The 11,126-nt window shown below is 33.3% G+C and overlaps 1 protein-coding gene across 1 annotated transcript; it reads left to right on the forward strand.

The window, feature by feature from the left end:
* LOC104715425 (probable polygalacturonase At3g15720) lies at positions 3,477–5,849 on the forward strand. The gene is made up of 8 exons (XM_019229992.1): positions 3,477–3,605; positions 3,699–3,842; positions 4,555–4,584; positions 4,695–4,902; positions 4,997–5,078; positions 5,194–5,302; positions 5,403–5,516; positions 5,622–5,849. Exons 1-8 carry the CDS (start codon positions 3,492–3,494, stop codon positions 5,847–5,849), a joined length of 1,029 nt encoding a protein of 342 aa, XP_019085537.1. The 5' UTR covers positions 3,477–3,491.

An 11,126-nucleotide genomic window follows, 5' to 3' on the forward strand; every position in this document is an offset into this window, starting at 1 on the left:
GACAAGTAACAAACCAGGACTCGGCATCGACCGATGCCAACATGCATCGACCGATGCCAACATGCATCGACCGATGCCAAATGGGGAAGCATCGACTGACACAGAAGCTGCATCGACCGATGCAAGTGTAACTTGCATCGACCGATACCCAATCTGCATCGACCGACGCATACTCGACGTAATGCGAAAACCCTAGAGTTTTACGCGCCGTCCTCGCACTTGCATCGACCGACGCAAGATATGCATCGATCGACGCAACGTCGAGCACCATGTTTTTCCCGAGAGCTTCTCGCCGGATCTTTGTTCCTACAACCACAAAACTCGATCCCAAGCCCAAGAAAGCTTCCTAACGTCCATAGCAACAGTCTAACAAGTCTAACATCACACAACAAACAGATTAAAGAGTCTTCTAGCTTAGATAAGCCATAGTCATGCACTTACCTTTGCCACAGAAGAATCTGAACCTCTAACAAACAAGAACAAGCTCCTAGGAAGCTCCTACAACGATCCCAGCTACAGATCTCACCAAGAAACACCACAAAACTCCAGAAATCACCAAAAACGTTCAAAAACAGTTCTCTCTTTCTTTTGTTTCTCAAAAATGGCTGAAGTCGTCTAATGAGACAAAAAGAACGACTTAAGGGTTTTCCCTTCCCCTTTGCCGAAAACGCAGAGTTTGACTTAAGTCAAAACGCACGAAATTGAATCAGCATCGACCGATGCTCCTACTGCATCGATCGATGCACATCCTAAACCGGGATTCCGGTTCACGGATGTTACATTCTTAAACCAAATCGGTCCAAATCGATAATTAAATCGAACCGGTCAAACCAGAAACAATGAGTGTCGATCGATACCTCCTGTGGTGTTGATTGACACCCTCACCAAAACACCAAAAATGGTTCGCGGATGTTACATTTTTTAGTATGAATAATTCTTTTTTTTTACAGATGTGTTGAAAATCTCGACTACTTACACCCAACACAATTCAGTTGTTGCTTTTACTTGTTCTTTATTTGCTTTCAAGTCAAAACTCTACAAATACAATTCTTTTCGACTCGAAATCTATCATGTAATGCTAGCTGCTATATGCTGATTTTAAAATTTTTATTATTTTTATTTTATTTTCCAAGTTTTAATTTTAGTATGGATTTTGTTTAGTCTAATTTATATTGAGAAAATAAAAAGTGAAAGAAAAATAAGATAACATAAAAGTGGATATATTTTTAAAAAATTTATCTTACATCAAATCAAACTAAGTTAAGATAGAATAATGCAGTTAATATTATAAGATGCTACTCAAAATTTTCAATTTTATAATTATCAAGACATTAATAGTAAATTTATTACGGATTTTATTTCAAACACTACAAAATAATTAGACAAACATGTTAAGGGTTGTATTGAATCTTATATTTTTGGTGAATTGTGCTAAATTTAAGGTTACTGGAATTTAAAAAAATTAATTAAATCTAGGGGGTGTATTCAACTTGACATTTTAAATGATTTGTGTAAAATTTATAAATTCTATGTTCAATCATGGATTTCAAAAAGTCCATTAAAATTCACAGTTATTGAACTGATGATTTAAAATTTTACTTTTAAATCTACTGTTATTCAAAACAGTTTGTGGATTTAGATTTTAATAAGTTTTAAAAATTCTGGAGAATTTGAGAGGATTTGTTTATTTAAAAATACAGAAATCTGAATCTCATTATTTTAGGTGGGATTTGAAAGAATTTTACCATAAATCATATAAACTTCCCTAAAATATATCAAAATTCCAAATTTTTTAAATCCCATAAAATCCTCCAAAATTATGGTTTTCAATACATCCCCCTAGTGTCATTGAACTACTGGCTCAAAAATCTACCTTAAATCCACTATTATTGAAAACATTTTTAGGATTTGATTTTTAATGATTTTGAATGATTTGATAGGATTTCTTAAGTTAAAAATACATAAATTCATATCTCATAGTTTTATGGGAATCGAAATGTTTTACAATAAATCATACCAGCTTTCCTAAAATCATCAAAAACATAGAAAAACTCAATGAATCTCAAATCATATAAAATACTACCTACAATACACTCCCCTTAGTTTTCAATGTCAATGGATTATGAATATACACAGTAACACATAAATTAGAATCTTCTATACATTATTTCATTTAAAAATTAAATCAAAATTAAATTAAAAAGCAAAACAATTTAAGGAAACAAATTCTGTATATTTTTAGTTAAGGAAAGTTAAATATTGGTTTGGTTTAGATTTTACAATTAGAGTGAAATTATGTGTCGGTTTGGGTTTACAAATGAGGTGATTAGGGTTTAAATTTTACATTTAAAACGAAATTATATGTCGGATTGGGTTTATAAATAAAGTGGTTATTAGATTTTATAATTAAAACAAAATTATATGTTGGTTTGGGTTTACAAATGAAGTGGTTAAGGTTTAGATTTTACAATTAAAACAAAATTATATATCAGTTTAGGTTTACAAATGAGATGGTTATGGTTTAGATTACAATTAGAACGAAATTATATGTCGGTTTGGGTTTACAAATGAGATGGTTAAGGTTTAAATTTTACAATTAGAACGATATTATATGTCGGTTTGGGTTTACAAATGAGATGGTTAGGGATTAGATTTTACAATTCGAATGAAATTATATATCGGTTTGGGTTTATAAAATAGCGGTTAAGATTTTTTAATTTTATAATAATGTATACAGATTTTGTTTCCTTATTTAATAAGAAATCGAATGAATAGGTTCTTAAATATATTATAACATGTCAAATTCTCATTGGTTGAAATAAAGAGAAGTGAACAAAAGGATTCACCTTAGGAGTGAACCCAAGAATTGTTCAATAATAAGTAATGATTCTAGGCTGAAAATATCTAAAGTTTGAAACTACATCCATGAACCTGTCTACACCCATGATTTTTTATGTGTATATATAAGTGATGAACATAACTTAAACATACACTACATTATATATAATCATCTGATCCTCATCACACAATGGTACATATGAAATATAATAATGTTTAAATAAAAATTATTATGCTTTCTTTCTTTCTAACATTGATATTTGGATGTTGTAGGAAATTATAATACGCGTTGTGTTCTTGTTGACTTTATTGAATTCAGTTCTTGTAAATGGCCAAATCTATGATGTGCTTAAATTTGGTGCCAAGGGAAATGGTCTTACCGATGAATCAAAGGTATTATATTTGAAAATCTTATCTTGGAATTTACTCTATGAAAATGACTAAATTGTGTAAGTTTTCAAATCATTTTTTAACCAAAATACTATCATATGATATCCAATATATATGCATAACTATTATTAATTTATTATTCATTTTTCTATAAGATAAGAGATCATAATCGTTGTCACAAAATTTTAGTTATTGAGTAAAGAAGTCTTACACACTTGATCTTTCGATAAAACAAATAGGCTTTTGTCGAAGCATGGAAAGCTATGTGTGGTAGTGGTGGGAATCAAAAAACACTCCTTATTCCTTCAAATAAAACATTTTTACTACAACCTCTAGTGTTTCAAGGGCCTTGTAAATCTCCTTCAGTGCAAGTTAAGGTAACTATCAATATTTTGTTAAAACAAATCACTCACAACTTTATGTGAATTTAAATAAGTTTTTTAAAAAATTATGTGTAATCATTTATGCAGTTTGATGGAAAGATTGTTGCGCCGAGAGATAAAACAGCATGGTCGGACTATAAATCGTTAAGATGGGTTAGTTTTAAGGAAATAATTGGTTTAACAGTCAATGGTTCGGGGTCAATTGATGGACGTGGTTCGTCATTTTGGAAGGTGAAAAGTTTTATATATACGAAAGAGATATAGTTTTTATTTTGTTTATACAAATTATCTATATCTACTAGGATTTAACCCGCGGTATACCGCGGGACTATAATTTATAAAATTTAAAATTTATGTTGTATTTGTTTGTTATTTTGTTATTATTTTATTAATTTTTAGATTTTCTAGTTATCAATATTTATTTGATTTAACGAGAAGATTTTAATTTTTTATATATAACTTTATGTTTTTAAAATAAAAATGATTAAGTTGTTTTGATTTTTAATATAGATGTTAAAATATTATTTAGGTTTTGACCCGTGGTTCACCGCATAATTGTGTTTTTTTATGTAGAACAATATAGAGATATGTCGAAAGTAATTTTTTTTAATGTAAATACATATATAACGTGAGTAGAATATGTATGTTAATAAATTTAGAACTCATATGACAATAATTTTAAAATAGATTTTATGGGAATAAAATTTTAATAGGTAGAGTAGTTTTTGGAAAAATCAAAATGTATAGATGTTGTCAAGATTTTATGCGAATAAACGTAACAAAATTGGTTCGATTTAAGATGTTTTAGGAAATGAGTTTCTGTGCAATGTTATTTTGGGAAATTGTTTCGGAGAGTATAACACAAAATGTACTTCAAAAATGTTAATATAGATTTAATATGTGAATGTAATACTTTTATTTTTTCCATATTCAATATATGCAGCCAAGAATGTCAGCTTCTATACGGCCTACTGTGAGTTTATATCTTTCTCACTAAATTTATTCTCAATTCTTAAATAAAGATAGCTTTTTCTACATATATAATGATGTTCATGATAAATTTACTTTCCTGTTTTCTTACAGCAATTGCATTTTCAAAATTGCAATGATCTCAATATAATTGGAATAACTTCATTCAACAGTCCAAGAAACCATATAACAATTGACGAATGCAAAAGAGTTAAAATAACGAAAATTAAACTCGTAGCACCGGAAGACAGTCCTAACACTGATGGAATTAATATCTCTGAATCAAGTGATGTCGATATCTACGACACAGTAATTGAAACTGGTACATAGCTATATATCTCTCTTGCACATTCATTAATTGAAAATTTATCTGAAATGGTTTTTTGAATTTAAATCTTCTTAAAAATATATTCCAGGAGATGATTGTGTAGCTATAAATAACGGAAGTGTGAATATCAACATTAACAGGATGAATTGTGGACCGGGCCATGGAATAAGGTATATATATGTTTGATTGACGAATACCATTATATACATAATACTGAATTTTTTATTTTACAATGAATTTTATTATATATATATATATATATATATATATATGATTAAATTACAGTGTGGGAAGTCTAGGGAGAGATGGAGAAGAATCTATGGTTGAGAATATCCAAGTGACTGATTGCACCTTCGTTAGGACGGAAAATGGAGCTAGAATTAAGACATGGCCGGTAATAATTTTTTTGTTTCATTTTTCCATATTAAACTAAATAAATTATGAAAATATTGACACAGTGTTTTAAATGATATATATATCCTTTTTTTTTTAAGAATGGAAAAGGATACGCAAAAAATATATATTTTAAGGGCCTCACAATGAGAGAAACCAAAAATCCAATAATAATCGACCAAAACTATGTCGATAAAGGTCGCCTAGATGTGGAGGTAATTCATCTTATAATTATTTTTTCTATTGAATAAAAAAATATTATAATTTTAACTACAATGACTAGGCTGCGGACATATTTGTAATATTTTTTTTGTTTGTAGGAATCAGCTGTGGCAATTAGTAACGTGACATTCACAGATATTCATGGAACTTCACAACTCGATGAGATTATAAAGATTGATTGCAGTAAAGTCACATATTGCAAAGACATTGTTCTTGCTAAAATCAATATTGCTACGGTCGATGGAAATAAGCCAATTGTTGAATGCAAGAATGTGTATGGAAAGTCTATCAATGCTAGCGAGGTCAATGGTTGTTTCGGAAGATAGTATCCATTTGCATAGAAAATATGTCAGACAAATTTGCTATTTTATATAGCGAATGATATATGATTTTATATAACGATATCGAATAAAACAGTGTTATATTAAGATTATTTCAATATAGTCAGGAGCTAGTTTATAATAGCGAGATTCTCAAAAATAGCATCAATTAAAGTTTTTAGTCCAAAATTAGCACACATTCTTAAGTGTTCCAAAATTAGCACAAAATCTTATTAATAAAATATTAATAATATTAAAACAGAGTCAAAATCCAAATCATGAAATTGCAGCCACCGTGTGTTCTCTCTCTCACTTTTCCTTGTCTCTGATTCCAAACCCAGTCTCAGATGTTGTTCCACCGATGAACCCAATCAAATCTGAATCGAAGGTGATCATGAAATCAAAGTAAGTGAAACCATCAATTAGACACCGCAGAGGAGCCCAAGCATCGTTAATATTCAACTCCAATGAATTTAATTCCGGTAAAAGTTGCATAATCGATGAGAGAGGAGAAGAGGAAGCTCGGTTTTTCGGTGCTAGGTATTTTTCCTTCTCTTGTTTGTTTCATTCTTCTATTTATCACCCTCCATTGCCACAATCCTCTACACTTTTGTTTGATGTGAGTCTTGGTTTTAGAGAGTTCTTTAGTGGTAGTTCTAATGTTAGTGATGGTGAAATTGAATCTGAAGATTATAATGTTGTTATTGATGAAATTGGGGTCAGTGGTGTTGAATCGAGTACTAATCTCGAACAAGTAGAAAACGATCTGATCAAAGTGCTATGCAATTATGTTCTTTTGTTGGGCTGCAGAGAAACCATGGTTAGCTCATGATTCAAGAACCTGCAATTTTTATGTTGTATTACCTGTTGGACTGCATAGAAACTCCATGATGAGTATTGTAGCAAAGACTAGACAGTTTGATGGATTCGGTTCTCTAAGAGATGGGTACGTAAAGTCTAGTCTTTGGATACAATTCTGTAAAATGTTTAAGCCACGGTTTTGTGAAATGTTACTAGAAGAGGTATGAAATGACTTAAAAGTTATCATTTTTTTATGTTTGGCCATAGCTGATACTAGGATTTTTGTGTCTCCTAGTAGGTCTCAATTAACCTTATGCGTTGTAATACTTAAGGTGTCAATCCAGTTGGGAAGGTTCACTATCACTCAAGATGCAATCAAGAAGTCACAAGTTAAGCCAATTCAAAAGAGTGTTTTTTCTAACAATCTTAGAGTGATTAAAATGCAAAACCGAAATGAGTAACAGAACTAGAAACAAGAATGCATGACACAAAGCGAAAATGAATAAAAACATAAACGAGTCTAAGCATGAACTAAAAAGCAAGAAACGAAACTGTTCCAGGAATGTAATAAAAATCAGAAAGAAAGAAGTCCTAAGGATGGGGTAATTGATGTTGGTGGAGTATCCTAGTCTAAAGAGTGTTTAACATACCACAAGCAAACTATCCCCAAACAATGAACATTACAACCTAGCTAATCCAATGTCTTGGCAAAAGCTACTCAGACTCAACCACTTCATACCTAGCTCTCGCTAGAGGATCATGGTCGAGCAGGCATTACAAACAAGTTCATTCATGTCAACAAACATCCTAGACAACTAATCTCTTAGGCTAGGAACGTAAGTCTCTGGCACTACTTGGTCAGACATTTCATCAAACACCTTTTGGGTGTGGAAATGTCTCAAACCTAGTCCCAATTGATCAGAGAAAAACTAGTATTTCTTACTCTAGTCCAGAAGGGAATCCTGCAATCAACGCTTAAACACTCTACATCCTAAGATCCTCCACCTAATCTATCCCATCCTCAAGAACTAACACACTACTCAGATCCGAAAATCATAGTCAAAGATGCAAACATAGAAAACATTGAACCAAGCATTCTTAGATAGATTAAAGTGTGAAGAACAACTTTGTATAAGAAATCAAATCAAAATACTGAATAAATTCAAAGATATTGGGATACAAGATCAGAGTATGGTTTTGGTGGCTAGGGAAACCTTACAAAAGAAAACGAGATAAAAACTAAGATGTCTTCAGCCAAGACTTAACAAAATGTATTTATAGTAAAAATATGTAAATCCCTAAAACTTAAAACGAAAAGGTGAAGCGTCGGTTTGGGAATCTCCTGAAGCGCGTAAGACGGAACGTCTTCCTAACATGTGCGGTCGAGTCGCGTGTCGTCTCTCCCTAGAGTGAGGTCGAGTGGAGTGAGTAGGAGTGGCTCCAGTGGTGTGAGTGAAAATGGCTCGAGCTGGGTGTATATGCATCCACTAAAACGATGATAACTCTTGAACCACACCTCCGATTGGCTTGAAATAAACGGCATTGGAAAGATGACTCAATTCTCTACAACTTTGATGAAGACGTCAAAAGCTGAATCCCTAGACCGGTGGCTCGAGTGATGGCTCGATTGTGGAAGTGAGGAGTAGCTCGATTGTGGAAGTGAGGAGGGCTCGATTGCGGAAGTGAGGAGGGCTCGATTGCAGAAGTGAGGAGTAGCTCGATTGTGGAAGTGAGGAGGGCTCGATTGCGGAAGTGAGGAGTAGCTCGATTGTGGAAGTGAGGAGGGCTCGATTGCGGAAGTGAGGAGTAGCTCGATTGTGGAAGTGAGGAGTAGCTCGATTGTGGAAGTGAGGAGGGCTCGATTGCGGAAGTGAGGAGTAGCTCGATTGTGGAAGTGAGGAGGGCTCGATTGCGGAAGTGAGGAGTAGCTCGATTGTGGAAGTGAGGAGGGCTCGATTGCGGAAGTGAGGAGTAGCTCGATTGTGGAAGTGAGGAGGGCTCGATTGCGGAAGTGAGGAGTAGCTCGATTGTGGAAGTGAGGAGGGCTCGATTGCGGAAGTGAGGAGTAGCTCGATTGTGGAAGTGAGGAGGGCTCGATTGCGGAAGTGAGGAGTAGCTCGATTGTGGAAGTGAGGAGGGCTCGATTGCGGAAGTGAGGAGTAGCTCGATTGTGGAAGTGAGGAGGGCTCGATTGCGGAAGTGAGGAGTAGCTCGATTGTGGAAGTGAGGAGGGCTCGATTGCGGAAGTGAGGAGTAGCTCGATTGTGGAAGTGAGGAGTAGCTCGATTGTGGAAGTGAGGAGGGTTCAATTGCGGAGGTTGAGCATGGCTCGATCCTCTGCGCTTCCAACGTCTCCTAGACACCTGAAAAACTCCGAAATGCGCAATGTATGCAAGGATGATGCAGAAACTTCCTAAACATGCAAAATGTACGAAAGAGGTTCTAAAATGATGCAAAACAACTAGTTGTCCTAGCTAAATGCATGACAAATACACACTAAGGAGATGCAAAATATAGACATATCAATAGCTAAATGTCTATAATTTATTTTAAACCATGTAACTCTTGTTCTATTTTGTTTTTTCCTGTGAAGAAATTTATTGAGTTGCTGAGATAAGGAACACATGAGGCTGCAATTGCTTACTTGAGGACTTGTGTTGCTCTTTGTGCTCTTGATGCTTACCTGGTACTGGAAAATTACATCCCTTCTTATATTATATTGTCTTTTTTTTTCTTTGTACCCTAATCTTATGTTTTCTTAGATTCTCGATCTCATTATTAGTATCTTATGCTTTTTTTAAGGTGGTCTTGCACATACTGTTGTTTGTTAATATGTTCTGGCCTTTTTCGTTTTCACGTATGCTCTAAGCTATATAGTTCTTACTTTGATCTTATGGAAATTCAGGAAGGATTCAACAAAATTCAGGAAAGTTTCTTTGAACTTCAGGATGACCTTCATAAAAAATTTAGATTTCAGGATCAACACAAGGATGGATTATCAGAGAACACTAAAGATTTTTTTTTGGCTTCATGGTTTTTCTTCATTTGTTGTATGTTGGTGTTTAGTTTACTACTAGTTTTAGGACTGAGTAAACATCTTCATGATTTCTCAAGTCTTGATCGTTTTTCAACATGTTGTTGCTTACTTACATGTTTTATTTTTTGAACAAGGGATAGTTCAGCTCTTGTTTGCTCATATGAATGAGTTACTAGTAAAACACTCACGTAATTAAGGGCGAGCGGTGCTAAGAAGATACAAGATTTAAAGCTTCAGTTGACATCAACAAGGAATTGGTGCATAATGAGATTAAATTATTTACCATTTAATTCTTTGTATTCATATGGTATTTGTTTTATCATTAGACTTTTGGATGGTTTTCACTACAATACTTGTTTTAAAACATATTCAAGAAGATTTTTTTAATTAAAGATTGGGATATTTTGCTAGGTATCTATTTTTTCACCAGGAAACATATAAGAAAGGTCTGAATCAAATGTTCAGGAAGGATTCTCAAATATTTAGGAATGATTTCTCGAATTTCAAGAAGGCCTTCATACAAAAAAAACACTCTGTTTTAAAAGTTTAGGAAGGATGTAATAATATTCATGAATGACTCCTTGCAATTCAGGAGGATCTTCATGAAATAATGTCTAAGGATATTATATGAAGATTACATATTTAAAGTGTTTTCTGAATAAATTTCATAATGGTTGAAAACAATTAAGGAATGATTCACTTGTATTCTTGAGGAATTCAATAATAGTAATTAGCCTATATATTGTCATATAAAATGTTTTAGAAAAGATTCAATAATATTCATGAAGAACTCCTTTAAATTCAGGAAGACCTTCATGAAAAAGTGTTAATTCTATCTCTGAAGCCATCAACGACCTTTTTTTTCTATTTCATACTGAGACAACAAACACCGATCCACAATTACAATCTCAATAAAAGACACACATGTATACACTGGTAAAAAAATCGAAACAAAAGGATTCCAATTTTATTAAGATCAAACTGAGAGCAAAAACAACAACAAAAAACTAAGAAATAACAAGCACTGTAACATCCGCGAACCAATTTTTAAAGTTTTGGTGTGGGTGTCGATCGACACCCTTGGTGTATCGATCGACACCATGTTTTCTGGTTTGGTCCGGTTCATTTTAATTGTTGTTTGGTTCGGTTTAGTTCAAGGAAAATCCCTAAATCGTGTTATAAGTGGAGAAGCGACAAATTAAGGGTTTTAGGGTGTCTTGTCGCTGTTTTCAGAGATAGAGAGAGAGGAGAGAGCCTATTGTGGTGTGAAAGAGATTAAAGGAGAAATATCAGAATCGTTAGGGTTTGGGAGGAAACAGTTTCGGCATATCAAATCGTTCTCAAAGGTAATGAAATTTGGTAGGTTTATTCCCAAGTCTTTCATCGTCATTCGCCTTTTTACAGAAGTAGATTTGGATTTAAACTCGATGAGTTATTGGCAGTTT

This window comes from Camelina sativa, chromosome 9, assembly GCF_000633955.1.
Source record: "Camelina sativa cultivar DH55 chromosome 9, Cs, whole genome shotgun sequence".
NCBI classification, from domain to species: Eukaryota; Viridiplantae; Streptophyta; class Magnoliopsida; order Brassicales; family Brassicaceae; genus Camelina; species Camelina sativa.